Source organism: Salmo salar, chromosome 13 (genome assembly GCF_965601325.2).
Source record: "Salmo salar chromosome 13, fSalSal1, whole genome shotgun sequence".
Lineage (NCBI taxonomy): Eukaryota > Metazoa > Chordata > Actinopteri > Salmoniformes > Salmonidae > Salmo > Salmo salar.
In genome coordinates, this window is record NC_138303.1 from 50,250,154 (window position 1) to 50,266,826 (window position 16,673).

General features: G+C 42.5%; 2 protein-coding genes across 5 annotated transcripts in view; one reads left to right on the forward strand and one right to left on the reverse strand.

The window, feature by feature from the left end:
* Positions 1-16,673, forward strand: part of LOC106567356 (protein kinase C zeta type) — a 140,237-nt gene that overhangs the window by 111,491 nt on the left and 12,073 nt on the right. For all 3 annotated transcript variants that reach the window (XM_014136502.3, XM_014136506.3, XM_014136504.3), the window contains one exon: positions 14,734-14,849. In XM_014136502.3, the coding sequence (XP_013991977.1) occupies positions 14,734-14,849 (116 nt within the window). The remainder of the gene's footprint in view (positions 1-14,733; positions 14,850-16,673) is intronic.
* si:ch73-70k4.1 (FA core complex associated protein 20) overlaps positions 1-16,673 on the reverse strand; it is a 70,061-nt gene that overhangs the window by 26,677 nt on the left and 26,711 nt on the right. Inside the window, exon 4 of one of the 2 annotated variants that reach the window (XM_082960182.1) lies at positions 8,496-9,389. The exons of the other annotated variant lie outside the window; for it this stretch is intronic. Within the exon in view, the coding sequence (XP_082816308.1) occupies positions 9,383-9,389 (7 nt within the window). The 3' untranslated portion in view covers positions 8,496-9,382. Of the gene's footprint in view, positions 1-8,495; positions 9,390-16,673 lie in introns of those variants that run through there. 2 annotated transcript variants of the gene reach the window in all.

Sequence of the window (16,673 nt, forward strand, 5' to 3'; positions counted from 1 at the left end):
TCAAAAGTGTTCCACTGGGATGCTGGCCCATGTTTACTCCAATGCTTCCCACAGTTGGCTGGATATCCTTTGATACACAAGGGAAACTATTGAGTGTGAAAAACCCAGCAGCGTTGCAGCTCTTGACACACACTAGTGTGCCTAGCGCCTACTACCATACCCTGTTTAAAGGCACTTAAAAGTTTTGTCTTGCCCATTCACCCTCTGAATGACACATACACAATTCATGTCTCAGTTGTCTTCAACCTGTCTCCACCCCTTCATCTACACTGATTGAAGTGGATTTAACAGGTGACATCAATAAGGGATCATAGCTTTCACCTGGTCAGTCTATGTCATGTTCTTAATGTATACACCCTCACTCACTCACACTACATTGACACTCATTAAAACTCGTTTTTCAACCACTCCACAAATTTCTTGTTAACAAACTATAGTTTTGGCAAGTCGGTTAGGACATCTACTTTGTGCATGACACAAGTAATTTTTCCAACAATTGTTTACAGACAAATTATTTCACTTATAAATCACTGTATCAACACAATTCCAGTGGGTCAGAAGTTTACATACACTAAGTTGACTGTGCCTTTAAACAGCTTGGAGAATTACAGAAAATGATGTCATGGCTTTAGAAGCTTCTGATAGGCTAATTGACATCATTCAAGTCAATTGGTGGTGTACCTGTGGGTGTATTTCAATGCCTACCTTCAAACTCAGTGCCTCTTTGCTTGACATCATGGGAAAAACAAAAGAAATCAGCCAAGACCTCAGAAAAAAATTGTAGACCTCCACAAGTCTGGTTAATCCTTGGGAGCAATTTCCAAACGCCTGAAGGTACCACGTTCATCTGTACAAACAATAGTGCGCAAGTATAAACACCATGGGACCACGCCGCCGTCATACCGCTTAGGAAGGAGACGCGTTCTCTCTCCTAGAGATGAACGTACTTTGGTGCGAAAAGTTCAAATCAATCCCAGAACAACAGCAAAGGACCTTGTGAAGATGCTGGAGGAAACGGGTACAAAAGTATCTATATACACAGTAAAACGAGTCCTATATCGACATGACCTGAAAGGCCACTCAGCAAGGAAGAAGCCACTGCTCCAAAACCGCCATAAAAAAGCCAGACTACGGTTTGCAACTGCACAACTTCCAAAGTTGTGGCAAAATGGCTTAAGGACAACAACGTCAAGGTATTGGAGTGGCCATCACAAAGCCCTGACCTCAATCCCATAGAATATTTGTGGTCAGAACTGAAAAGTGTGTGCGAGCAATGAGGCCTACAAACCTGACTCAGTTACACCAGCTCTGTCAGGAGGAATGGGCCAAAATTCACCCAACTTATTGTGGGAAGCTTGTGAAAGGCTACCCGAAACTTTTAAACCAAGTTAAACAATTTAAAGGCAATGCTACCAAATACTAATACATTCCTGACCCACTGGGAATGTGATGAAAGAAATAAAAGCTTAAATAAATCCTTCTCTACTATTATTCTGACATTTCACATTCTTAAAATAAAGTGGTGATCCTAACTGATCCAAGACAGGGAATTTTAACTTGGATGAAATGTCAGGAATTGTGAAAAACGGAGTTTAAATGTATTTGGCTAAGGTGTATGTACACTTCTGACTTCAACTGTACACTCTCACTTTTACACTCATCATTTGCTTCTGCTACTCTTTTCTTTATTTTACTCTTATTATCTATCCTGATGCCTAGTCGCTTTACCCTGCTTTCATGTATCTACGTCAAATACCTCGTATCTCTCTGCACATTGGTCTGGTACCTGTACTCCCTGTTTATTTTATTACCCTTTGTGTTACTATTTTATTTGTATTATTATTTGGAAACTCTGCATCATAGGGAAGGACTCGTAAGCAAGCAGTTCAAGGTAAAGTCTACACCAGTTATATTCGGCACATTTAACAAATACAATTTGATTTGAAAAACTTAATTTTGTTTGGTATCTGGTCAGATTACTATGACCAGTTAAAGCGTCTTTTTGTAGTTCGTAAAAGTGACATCACGGCAACAACTTTTGCCCGCTGGGTTAGTTCCTGCCTTACGATCCTTCCCAGTCCTATTAGATAAATCCTGCAGGTGGATTAACTAAGGGCAGAAGGGAGGAGGGAACAACTTTGTTGAATGAAGTGCAGCCCGTGTCCATAACATAAGCCTCCCTAGCTCAGTGCCAAACTCAGCATAGTGACGTCAGAGACAGCGCTGCCAGCCTTATCCTGTGGGGGGATCAGAACCCCTGCAGCAGCATTATGGCCCACATCTCTGACTGCGTCTCTGACTGCCCCTCTCAAGAGAATAGCGTTGCTCCACATCCTCTTTCCAGAGTAACAGTGGAAAATCTTTCTGAAATCCACTGCAAAATGATTACCGACAGGCAGTGATTGGATAACTCGACTAGACATAGAAGAGCAGACAGACAGATAGATACCCTGACTTGATTTCGGTTCACTAAATAGGCTATAGCCTACGATGGAAAAAACGTTGCCAAAAGGAATGATTTCAACGATACAAAGCCGTGGATAAGTCTCTCTTAGACTACTGCCAGTGTAAGAAACCATAACTGTAAGTTCTAAAATACCAAACATATCCTGTCCTTTATTATAAACTCGCTGGTTCGAGCCCTGAATGCTGATTGGCTGAAAGCTGTAGTATATCAGTCCGTATATGCATTGGTAACCAGTTTATAATAGCAATAAGATACTTCGGGGGGTTGTGGTATATTGCCAATATACCACGGCTAAGAGCTGTATCCAGGCACTCTGCACTGTGGACCTTATTGCTTAAATATATAATCTCCCAATAGTTTATAATATCAGATTTGTCATGCATGCAATGAAAATAAATTGTGTTAATAGCGTGAGTCACACTCCTACTCATATTGGACTAAACAGCATAACTGCGTCCCAAATGGCACCATATTCACTACATAGTGCACTACTTTTAACCAGGGCCGATAGAGATCTAGTAAAAAAATAGGGCATATGGGCCCTGGATAAAAGTAGTGCACTCTGGAGGGAATAGGGTGCTATTTTGGATGCAACTGAGATGCTGGTTTAAACATACAATGTTTGCCTCTTGGGGAAATTGGGTGTGGGTCCCACCATGAAAGTGAGAAGGAAAAAAACATTTCTAAACATCAGTAATGTGCCTTGCCATGACGCGTGGTGCAGTGCAGACACCAAAGGAAAAATCTTGTGAATTTGACCACTTTGATATTTTCCCCCAAGCCCCCGTGAAACCTCCATGTTAAAAAGCTTGATGAAGCTTTGACAGCATGCCTCAGTGGCGGTTGACCATTGAAGGTGTGGAATTCGTACACGACGCAATGTCTTTCCAACAGAAACCTAGCAGTCTCTGGCCCAGACAGAACTCCCGGGCTCTGAGCAGCACTTTGACTACTGTTGTTTAAGCATATTAATCACAACACATGTCTTATTTCACTGTCGAGCCTCCAGCCCTGCTCAATATGTCTCAGCTAGCCCTTTTGATCCACCTCCCACACATGCGGTGACCTCGCCTGGTTTAAATGGTGTCTCTAGAGACAAAACCTCTCTCATCGTCACTCAATGCCTAGGTTTACCTCTACTGTATTCACATCCTACCATACCCTTTTTGTACATTATGCATAAAATGTATTCTTCCGCGCCCAGAAACCTGCTCCTTTTACTCTCTGTTCCAAACGCACTAGACGACCAGTTCCTATACCCTTTAGCCATACCCTTATCCTACTCTGTTCCTCTGGTGATGTAGAGGTTAATCCAGGCCCTGCAGCGCCTAGCTCCACTCCCATTCCCCAGGAGCTCTCATTTGTTGACTTCTGTAACCGTAAAAGCCTTGGTTTCATGCATGTTAACATTGGAAGCCTCCTCCCTAAGTTTGTTTTATTCACTGCCTATAGCACACTCTGCCAACCCGGATGTCCTAGCCGTGTCTGAATCCTGGCTTAGGAAGGCCACCAAAATTCCTGAAATTTCCATCCCTAACTATAACATTTTCCTACAAGATAGAACTGCCAAAGGGGGCGGAGTTGCAATCTACTGCAGATAGCCTGCAGAGTTCTGTCATACTGTGCCCAAACAATTCGAGCTTCTACTTTTAAAAATCCACCTTTCCAGAAACAAGTCTCTCACCATTGCCGCTTGCTACAGACCACCTTCAGCCCCCAGCTGTGCCCTGGACACCATATGTGAATTGATTGCCCCCTATCTATCTTCAGAACTGACCTCATTCCGTCAGTAGAGGATGCCTGGTTATTCTTTAAAAGTGCTTTCCTCACCATCTTAAATAAGCATGCCCCATTCAAAAAATGTAGAACCAGGAACAGATATGGGGCGGCAGGTAGCCTAGTGGTTAGAGCGTTGGGCCAGTAACCGAAAGGTTGCTAGATCGAATCCCCGAGCTGACAAGGTAAAAATCTGTCGTTCTGCCCCTGAACAAGGCAGTTAACCCACTGTTCCTAGACCGTCATTGTAAATAAGAATTTGTTCTTAACTGACTTGCCTAGTTAAATAAAGAAATATAGCCCTTGGTTCACTCCAGACCTGACTGCCCTTGACCACCACAAAAACATCCTGTGGCGTACTGAATTGGCATTGAATAGCCCCCGAGATATGCAACTTAGGAACCAATATACACAGGCAGTTAGGAAAGCAAAGGCTAGCTTTTTCAAACAGAAATTTGAAATTTTGGAGCACAAACTCCAAAATGTTCTGGGACACTGTAAATAAGAGCACCTCCTCCCAGCTGCCCACTGCACTGAGGCTAGGAAACACTGTCACTACCAATAAATCCACGATAATTGAGAATTTCAATGTGCATTTTTCTACACCTGGCCATGCTTTCTACCTGGATACCCCTACCCCGGTCAACATCTCTGCACCCCCTACAGCAACTTGCCCAAGCCTCCCCCATTTCTCCTTCACCCAAATCCAGATAGCTGATGTTCTGAAAGAGCTGCAAAATCTGGACCCCTACAAATCAGCTGGGCTAGACAATCTGGACCCTCTCTTTCTAAATTATCCGCCGCAATTGTTGCAACCCCTATTACTAGCCTGTTCAACCTCTTTCATATCGTCTGCGATCCCCAAAGATTGGAAAGCTGCCGCGGTCATCCCCCTCTTCAAAGGTGGTGACACTCTAGACCCAAACTGTTACAGACCTATATCTGTCCTACCCTACCTTTCTAAGGTCTTTGAAAGTCAAATTAACAAACAGATCACTGACCATTTCGAATCCCACCGTACCTTCTCCGCTATGCAATCTGGTTTCCGAGCTGGTCATGGGTGCACCTCAGCCACGCTCAAGGTCCTAAATGATACCATAACCGCCATTGATAAAAGACAATACTGTGCAGCCATATTTTGACTCTGTCAATCACCACATTCTCATCGGCAGACTCAACAGCCTCGGTTTCTCAAGTGACTGCCTTGCCTGGTTCACCAACTACTTCTCAGACAGAGTTCAGTGTGTCAAATCGGAGGGCCTGTTGTCCGGAACTCTGGCAGTCTCTATGGGGGTGCCACAGGGTTCAATTCTTGGGCAGACTCTTTTCTCTGTATAAATTAATGATGTCGATCTTGCTGCTGGTGATTCTCTGATCCACCTCTATGCAGATGACACCATTCTGTATACTTCTGGCCCTCTTTGGACACTGTGTTAACTAACCTCCAGACGAGCTTCAATGCCAGACATCTCTCCTTCCATGGCCTCCAACTGCTCTTAAATGCAAGTCAAACTAAATGCATGCTCTTCAACTGATCGCTGCCCGCACCTGCCCGCCCGTCTAGCATCACTATTCTGGACGGTTCTGACTTAGAATATGTGGACAACTACAAATATCTAGGTGTCTGGTTAGACTAAACTCTCCTTCCAGACTCACATTAAGCATCTCCAATCCAAAATTAAATCTAGAATCGACCTCCTATTTCGCAACAAAGCATTCTTCACTCATGCTGCCAAACATACCCTCGTAAAACGGACTATCCTACCGATCCTTGACTTTGGCGATGTCATTTACAAAATAGCCTCCAACACTCAGCGAATTGGATGCAATCTATCACAGTGCCATCCATTTTGTCATCAAAGCCCCATATACTACCCACCGCGGCGACCTGTATGCTCTCGTTGACTGGCCCTCGCTTCATATTCGTTGCCAAACCCACTGGCTCTAGGTCATCTATAAGTCTTTGCTAGGTAAAGCCCCGCATTATCTCAGCTCACTGGTCACCATAGCAGCACCCACCCGTAGCACGGGCTCCAGCAGGTATATTTCACGGGTCACCCCTAAAGCCAATTCCTCCTTTGGCCGCCTTTCCTTCCAGTTCTCTGCTGCCAATGACTGGAACGAATTGCAAAAATCACTGAAGCTGGAGACTCATATCTCCCTCACTAACTTTAAGCATCAGCTGTCAGAGCAGCTTACAGATCACTGCACCTATACATAGCCCATCTGTAAATAGCCCATCCAACTACCTCATCTCCATATTGTTATTTTTATTTATTTTTGCTCCTTTGCACCCCAGTATCTCTACTTGCACATTCATCTTCTGCACATCTATCACTCCAGTGTTTAATTGCTAAATTGTAATTAATTCGCCACAACGGCCTATTTATTGCCTTACCTCCCTAATCTTACCTCATTTGCACACACTGTATATAGACTTTTCTATTGCGTTATTGACTGTACGTTTGTTTATTCCAGGTGTAACTCTGTGTTGTTTGTGTCGCACTGCTTTGCTTTATCTTGGCCAGGCCGCAGTTGTAAATGAGAACTTGTTCTCAACTGGCCTACCTGGTTAAATAAAGGTGAAATAAAAAAAAATTAAAACAGGCTCCGGCCTTTCCTATAAGATTTTATATAGTTGATAAATTAAATATCTATTAGCACTTCCCATATCTGTTCTTACAGTACTCTCTGTTTTGAAAGAACACTTTTTTTGTTTGTTTAGAAAGCCCCCCTTCTTGTAGTTTAACTGTTTAAACAGCCCTGATAATTTGATTGTCAGATGACTCAACAAGAGACTGACTAAAGGTTTCAGAGGGAGAAAACTGAGGGAACTACGCATTGACGTGAAAAATGAATTGTGTGCTCGGATGTAATCGTGTGTGTGTGTGTGTGTTCATTTGAGTGCGTGTATGAGAGAGTCTGTGACAGTGAGACAGAGAGCTCCTTGCCGAGCCCCTGCTGTTGATTGGCTGTAATTAGTAATCATCATCATCTCCTCACCCCTCTGGAGTCCTCCCTGCTGCCGTATCACACACTCGCTGTCACAGACACACACTCGCACGCACACACACACACACTCTCTCGGCCATCACGCGCACAGGCAACGTCAGACGGTGATGTGATCTAAGGGTCTTTGGTTACCCCGCTCATCCTTGGCTCCAGCTGCCCTTTCAAGTCCCCTCGGGCTCCTGGGCCACTTCCTCTCTGAGTAGGAGAGCAGGAGCCTCATTTATGAACCATGCGTACGCACATCTTCCAGTGCTTGAAGTATTGTATTGAAATAAGGCCTAAGTATTTTGTGCAAATGGGGGATATGATGACATGCTTATTCATAAAAAAAATAATAAGAATAAGATGCAGCCATTTGCTGTTAGTGAGAATAGTGAAAATCAAGTGTGTTTTATTTTTGGAATCTAAAATAAGACACAGGAATCTATATTTATTTTCATAACCATTGCAAAGTAAATTCCTCACCTTTTCTGTCCATGATGGGCTCATATTCCCAAAGTAGTTATACAACAAATTACCATGGTTATTCTTCATTGAATTGGGTCTATGTAAATATATAGGCTATGTATTTCAAGGTTTGATGTATGTGATCCCATAGGCAGCGCGGTTTATAGCCTACATACACTTTTAACAGGTAAACATCAAGACAGTTGATCTTTTACTTTGAATTATGTATGCTACTACTGTCATTTCTATTTGTTTTAAGTAGCATAGATGATGTTTCAGAATTCACGGGCAGTCCAGCATATTTAGGTTGGGGGAAAAGTCAATGCAACACATTGTTGAATTCCAACGTTCTGCTGACAGGTCCACAACAATTTGCTATTGTTTACTCTTTCAGAAACTGTAACAGTCCTTTGCCAAATAAAGCATGAAGGTTTTTTTGGGGGGGGGGGGGGGGGGGGTTATTTTATTTTTTTACATTCTGCCAACACAGTAAATAGAGTGGTAGCTTATGTAAAATGTTTGAGAGTGTGGGTAGGCTACTGTATTGCTGTTGGATAGGAGCTGGCCATCATAAGCCTATTGTTTTTCAAATAAAATGGAATCAGTGAATTTGTCCAAATACTTATGAGTTCTTCACATGGGGGTGACTAGATACAGTTGAAGTCGGAAGTTTACATACACTTAGGCTGGAGTCATTAAAACTCGTTTTTCAACCACTCCACAAATGATTTCTTGTTAACAAACTATAGTTTTGGCAAGTCGGTTAGGACATCTAATTTGCGCATGACACAAGTAATTTTTCCAACAATTGTTTATAGACAGATTTCACTGTATCACAATTCCATTTGGTCAGAAGTTTACATACACTAAGTTGACTGTGCCTTTAAACAGCTTGGAAAATTCCAGAAAATGTCATGGCTTTAGAAGCTTCTGATAGGCTAATTGACATAATTTGAGTCAATTGGTGGTGTACCTGTGGATGTATTTCAAAGCCTACCTTTAAACTCAGTGCCTCTTTGCTTGACATCATGGGAAAATCAAAAGAAATCAGCCAAGACCTCAGAAAAACAATTGTAGACCTCCCCATGTCTGGTTCATCCTTGGGAGCAATTTCCAAACGCTTGAAGGTACCACATTCATCTGTACAAGCAATAGTACGCAAGTATAATCAAATCAAATTATCTCAAAGTGCTGTACAGAAACCCAGCCTAAAACCCCAAACAGCAAGCATTGCAGGTGTAGAAGCACGGTGGATAGGAAAAACTCCCAAGAAAGGCTAAAACCTAGGAAGAAACCAGGCTATGAGGGGTGGCCAGTCCTCTTCTGGCTGTGCTGGGTGGAGATTATAACAGAACATTGCCAAGATGTTCAAATGTTCATAAATGACCCGCATGGTCAAATAATAATAATCACAGTAGTTGTTGAGGGTGCAACAGGTCAGCACCTCAGGAGTAAATGTCATTTGCCTTTTCATAGCCGATCATTGAGAGTATCTGTACCGCTCCTGCTGTCTCTAGAGAGTTGAAACAGCAGGTCTGGGACAGGTAGCAAGTCCGGTGAACAGGTCAGGCTTCCATAGCCGCAGGCAGAGCAGTTGAAACTGGAGCAGCAGTACGCCAGGTGGACTGGGGACAGCAAGGAGTCATCATGCCAGGTAGTCCTGAGGCATTGTCCTAGGGCTCAGGTCCTCCGAGAGAGAAAGAGAGAATTAGAGAGAGCATACTTAAATTCACACAGGACAGCGGATAAGACAGGAGAAATACTCCAGATATAACAGACTGACCCTAGCCCCCCCGACAGAAACTACTGCAGCATAAATACTGGAGGCTGAGACAGGAGGGGTCAGGAGACACTGTGGCCCCATCCAATGATACCCCTGGACAGGACCAAATAGGCAGGATATAACCCCACCCACTTTGCCAAAGCACAGCCCCCATACCACTAGAGGGATATCTTCAACCACCAACTTACCATCCTGAGACCAGTGACTTAACCCACTCAAGTGACGCACCCTTCCTAGGGACAGCATGGAAGAGCACCAGTAGGCCAGTGACTCAGCCCCTGTAATAGGGTTAGAGGCAGAGAATCCCAGTGGAGAGAGGGGAACCGGCCAGGCAGAGACAGCAAGGGCGGTTCGTTGCTCCAGTGCCTTTCCGTTCACCTTCACACTCCTGGGCCAGACTACACTCAATCATAGGACCTACTGAAGAGATGAGTCTTCAATGAAGACTTAAAGGTTGAGACCGAGTCTGCGTCTCTCACATGGGTAGGCAGACCATTCCATAAAAATGGAGCTCTATAGGAGAAAGCCCTGCCTCCAGCTGTTTGCTTAGAAATTCTAGGGACAATTAGGAGGCCTGCGTCTTGTGACCGTAGCGTACGTGTAGGTATGTACGGCAGGACCAAGTATAAACACCATGGGACCACGCAGCCGCCATACCGCTCAGGAAGGAGACACGTCTGTTTCCTAGAGATGAACGTACTTTGGTGCAAAAAGTGCAAATCAATCCCAGAAGAACAGTTAAGGACCTTGTGAAGATGCTGGAGGAAACAGGTACAAAAGTATCTATATCCACAGTAAAACGAGTCCTATATCGACATAACCTGAAAGGCCGCTCAGCAAGGAAGAAGCCACTTCTCCAAAACCGCCATAAAAAAGCCAGACTACGGTTTGCAACTGCACATGGGGACAAAGATCATATTTTTTGAGAAATGTCCTCTGGTCTGATGAAACAAAAAATAGAACTGTTTGACCATAATGACCATCGTTATATTTGGAGGAAAAAGGGGGAGGCTTGCAAGCCGAAGAACACCATCCCAACCGTGAAGCACGGCGGTGGCAGCATCATGTTGTGGGGGTGCTTTGCTGCAGTAGGGACTGGTGTACTTCACAAAATAGATGGCTTCACGAGGAAGGAAAATTATGTGCATATATTGAAGCAACATCTAAAGATATCAGTCAGGAAGTTAAAGCTTGGTCACAAATGGGTCTTCCAAATGGACAATGACCCCAAGCATACTTCCAAAGTTCTGGCAAAATGGTTTAAGGACAACAAAGTGAAGGTGTTGGAGTGGCCATCACAAAGCCCTGACCTCAATCCTATAGAAAATTTGTGGGCTGGACTGAAAAAAGTGCGTGCGAGTTACACCAGCTCTGTCAGGAGGAATGGGCCAAAATTCACCCAACTTATTGTGGGAAGCTTGTGGAAGACTACCTGAAATGTTTGACCCAAGTTAAACAATTTAAAGGTAATGCTACCAAATACTAATTTAGTGTATGTAAACTTCTGACCCACTGGGAATGTGATGAAATAAATAAAAGCTGAAATAAATCTCTCTCTACTATTATTCTGACATTTCACATTCTTAAAATAAAGTGGTGATCCTAACTTACCTAAGACAGGGCATTTTTACTAGGATTAAATGTATTTGGCTAAGGTGTATGTAAACTTCCGACTTCAGCTGTACATAAAGTGCTTTCATTTCTAAACGGTAAAACAGATATGTATGAAAATACCCTCAAATAAAAGCGGACATTCTGTAGACTACTGTCACCTGAAATGAAACATTTGATCTCAAATCCAAAATGCTGGATGGAGTATAGAGCCAAATACAAATGTCAAGCTTCACTGTCCAAATACACATGGAGGGGAGTGTATATAAATTTTAAAAAACGATGGTTTTGAAAATCCATCTAACGTATACCATCTTTCTTCGAACAATGAAAGGTCCTCAGTGGACTATTGTGTGACTGAGAAGGACTTGAAAACCATGGAAATGAACCACGTGAACCCTTACTCACTCTTCAGGGCTCAGTCAATCACACACTACCAATATTGATAGGCTCACCCTTCCTTCCGCCTCCCCTGCTTTTCTCTCTTTTTCTTTGTTATTTTATTCATCTGATATACAGTACCAGTCAAAAGTTTGGACACACCTACTCATTCAAGGGTTTTTCTATATTTTTTTTACTATTTTCTGCATTGTAGAATAATAGTGAAGACGTCAAAACTATGAAATAACACATATGGAATCATGAAATAACCAAAAAAGTGTTAAACAAATCAAAATATATTTTATATTCTTCAAAGTAGCCACCCTTTGCTTTGATGACAGCTTTGCACACTCTTGGCATTCTCTCAACCAGCGAAAATGTGGACTCATCAGACCAAAGGACAGATTTCCACCGGTCTAATGTCCATTGCTCGTGTTTCTTGGCCCAAGCAAGTCTCTTCTTATTATTGGTGTCCTTTTAGTAGTGGTTTCTTTGCAGCAATTCCACCATGAAGGCCTGATTTCATGCAGTCTCCTCTGAACAGTTGATGTTGAGAGGTCTGTTACTTGAACTCTGGGAAGCATTTATTTGGGCTTCAATCTGAGGTGGTTAATTGCCGAGATCTGAGGCTGGTAACTCTAACTTATCCTCTGCAGCAGAGGTAGCTCTGGGTCTTCCTTTCCTGTGGTGGTCCTCATGAGAGCCAGTTTCATCAGAGCGCTTTATGGTTTTTCCGACTGCACTTGAAGAAACTTTAAAAGTTCTTACAATTTTCCACATTGACTGACCTTCATGTCTTAAAGTAATGATGGAATGTCATCTCTCTTTGCTATTTGAGCTGTTATTGCCATAATATGGACTTGGTCTTTTACCAAATAGGGCTATCTTCTGTATACCACCCCTACCTTGTCACAACACAACTGATTGGCTCAAACACCTTAAGAAGGAAAGAAATTCCACAAATGTACTTTTAACAAGGCACACCTGTTAATTGAAATGCATTCCAGGTGATTACCTCATTAAGCAGGTTGAGAGAATGCCAAGAGTGTGCAAAACTGTCATCAAGGTAAAGGGTGGCTACTTTGAAGAATCTGAAATATAAACAAATCAAAATATATTTTAACACTTTTTTGGTTACTACATGATTCCATGTGTGTTATTTCTTAGTTTTGATGTCTTCACTATTATTCTACAATGTAGAAAATAGTACAAATAAAGGAAAAACCCTGGAATGGGTAGCTGTGTCCAAAGCTTTGACTGATACTGTATATTCAACAAAGCCAATAAAGACATACAATGCAACGTTTACAAAGATAACGTGTGCATGTCACACCTGGGTCACATAAGTATTTGTTTCCTTTCAAATACGTAATTGCTATTCTGTGACAATCTGGACCAGGCTAGCATGGACCAGGTAATATTTACCAGGCTCCGAAAACAGAAAACGGACTGAAACATGGAGGGACTACCTGAACCTTGTACTTTCTAGAAACGCTTGTTTTAGTCGTCCGTTGCAAAATGTTTTTCTACGGTGTGCACTAATGGCAGTGTTGTTTGTATTTGTATTTTATTAGGGCAGCAACTACTCTTCCGGGGGTCCAAACACATTAAGACACATTACACATAAAACAAAAGATAAAACAGTACATCATATTGCAGTCACACCACCATATATCCACAACACAAAATGTATGATACCACCATACAACAATATTACAATGTATGTGTGTGTAGAGTGCGTATGCTAGCACCCGTGTGTGAATGCGTGTCTGTACCTGTGTGTGTGTCTCTTCACAGTCCCTGCTGTTCCATAAGGTGTATTTCTATCGGTTTTTAAAATCTGATTCTACTGCTTGCTTCAGTTACCTGTGTGGAATAGAGTTCCATGTAGTCATGGCTCTATGTAGTACTGTGCGCCACCCATAGTCTGTTTTGGACTTGGGGATTGTGAAGAGACATCTGTTGGCATGTCTTGTGGAGTATGCATGGTGTCTGAGCTGTGTGCTAGCATTTTAAACAGACAGCTTGGTGCATTCAGTATGTCAACACTTCCTACAAAAACAAGTAGTGATGAAGTCAATCTCTCCTCCACTATGAGCCATGAGATTGACATGCATATAATTAATGTTAGCTCTCTGTGTACATTTAAGGGCCAGCCGTGCTGCTCTGTTCTGAGTCAATTGTAATTTTCCTAAGTCCCTCTTTGTGGTACCTGACCACACGACTGAACAGTAGTCCAGGTGCGACAAACCTAGGGCCTCTAGCACGTGCCTTGTTGATGATGTTGTTAAGAACGCAGAGCAGCGCTTTATTATGGACAGACTTCTCCCCATCTTAGCTACTTTTGAATCAACATGTTTTGACCATGAAAGTTTACAATCCAGGTTTACTCCAAGTAGTTTAGTCACCTCAACTTGCTCAATTTCCACATTATTCATTACAAGATTTAGTTGAGGTTTAGGGTTTGTCCCAAATACAATGCTTTTAGTTTTTGAAATATTTAGGACTAACTTGTTCCTTGCCACACATTCTGAAACTAACTGCAGCTCTTTGTGTTGTAGTCATTTCAGTCGCTGTAGTAGCTGATGTGTATAGTGTTGAGTCATCCGCATACATAGACACACTGGCTTTACTCATGTCGTTAGTAAAGATTTTAAAAAGTAAGGGGCCTAGACAGCTGCCCTGGGTAATTCCTGATTCTACCTGTATTATGTTGGAGAGGCTTCCATTAAAAGAACACCCTCTGTCTTCTGTTAGACAGGTAACTCTTTATCCACAATATAGCAGGGGGTGTAAATCCAAAACACATAAGATTTTCCAGCAGCAGACTATGATCGATAATGTCAAAAGCGCACTGAAGGTTAACAAAACAGCTCCCAATCTTTTTATCATCAGTTTCTCTCAGCCAATCATCAGTCATTTGTCTGCTGGGCTTGTAGAATGGCCTTCCCTATAAGCGTGCTGAAAGTCTGTTGTCAATTTGTTTACTGTAAAATAGCATTGTATCTGGTCAAGCATAATTTTTTTCCAGAAGTTCACTAAGGGTTGGTAACAGGCTGATTGGTCGGCTATTTGAGCCAGTAAAGGGGGCTTTACTATTCTTAGGTAGTGGAATGACTTTTGCTTCCCTCCAAGCCTAAGGGCACACACTTTCTAGTAGGCTTAAATTGAAGATATGGCAAATAGGAGTGACAATATTGTCTGCTATTATCCTCCAATTTTCCATCCAAGTTGTTGTGCTTGTCTCCCCATGCAGTTGGAGAAGAAACAGATGGCCCCGCCCTTCAAGCCCCAGATCGCAGACGACTATGGCCTGGAGAACTTTGACACCCAGTTCACTAACGAACCAGTGCAGCTAACACCAGACGACGAGTAAGTGAACACACTCTAAACCGACATGACTAGCCTAACAGAACACTACATATTTGATCAAGACTAGATATTTAATGACTATATAGTTTAGTCATCAAACTAGTTATGAAGTGTGTATGACCACATATTTTAAACACTAATGTTATAACAACTTGACAACATATGGACGCTTAGTGGATAGGGGAGCTAGACAGGGCAAGGCCAGTTAAACTCTGGGAATGGTGATGGTTGTTGGCCAGTAGGGGGCACTCCTCTCTCAGGACCAGTTCCAATCCAGTCTGTCTGTCGCCTCTGTACCATAAGGGATTGGAGACTGGAGTCTGAGACTAGGGACCTGTCCAGGAACAACCCCTACCCCCTACCCACTATGAGACACTTGATTTCATACGTTTAAACAATATGGTGAAAATTCAACCTAGACCTATCAGGGAGCAAGGTTGAGCTGTCTACATATTCCTAACACATATCAAAACATCTCATATCTCCACAAGTGTCTAGAAGGGGCTAGGCACTAGGGGTTGTTTCTGGACAGAGTCTATACAGGGTTTTTCAACGTGTGACTCGTTTTACTGCCCCTTTGTGGCTCCATGGATATCTACACTGATTATACCAAGCATTAGGAACACCTTCCTAATATTGCATTGCCCCCCCTTTTGTCCTCAAACAGCCTCAATTAGTAGGGGGAATGGACTCTACAAGGCAAGGTGTCGAAAGTGTTCCACAGGGATGCTGGCCCATGTTGACTCTAATGCTTCCCACAGTAGTGTCAAGTTGGCTGGATGACCTTTGGGTGGTGGACCATTCTTGATACACACAGGAAACTGTTGAGCATGAAAAAGCAGTGTTGCAGTTCTTGACACAAACTGGTGTACCTGACACCTACTACCATACCCCGTTCAAAGACACTTACATATATTGTCTTGCCCATTCACCCTCTGAATGGCACACATACACAATCTGTGTCTCAATTGTCTCAAGGCTTAAAAAAAACGTATTTAACCTGTCTCCTTCCCTTCATCTACACTGATTGAAGTGGCTTTAACAGGTGACATAAATAAGGGATCATAGCTTTCACCTGGATTCACCTGGTCAGTCTATGTCATGGAAAGAGCAGGTGTTCTTAATGTTTTGTATACTCAGTGCATAACGGTCATTCAAAGTCATCAATAGTCTATGATAGTAGTGGTGAAGATCTTCAATATCTTAAAATTGAACAACCAGAGAGCATTCACCACCTGAGAATCTGCAACATAAGTGTCAACATCTTATATTGTAACAGCTATCCACGTTTCTTCAGGTCTGTTTACGAGTGGTACTATGCAAAGTCCCCGACTCAATGTTTTTGAAAAAAATTGTCTTCAATGAGAAAAAGAAAATTCCCTTGGTTCCAACAATGACTTCTTTCTCCAGTGTATACGCCATGTTTTGATCAATGTGGACATGTTGTCCACGGGGGCTTTGACGGAATCCTTGTTTTAGATTCACTTCAAAAGAATGAGCTGAAAAGATTTGGCATAGCAACAGAGGTGGCTGCTGTCCTACCGAGGGGCTCTGTAGCCAGAGTATGACAAACAAGCCAGGCTTTTCTCGACGGCTGCAGGAAACTATTCCAATGTGGCTTTGCAGGCGGTGCCAATAGATATTACTGGGCTGAAGTTTGTCAACATTTTCATTAAAATCAAATCAAATTTTATTTGTCACATGCGCCGAATACAACAGGTGTAGACCTTTCAGTGAAATGCTTACTTACAAGCCCTGAACCAACAATGCTGTTTTAAGAAAATACCTAAAAAAAAAGTAAGAGATAAGAATAACAAATAATTA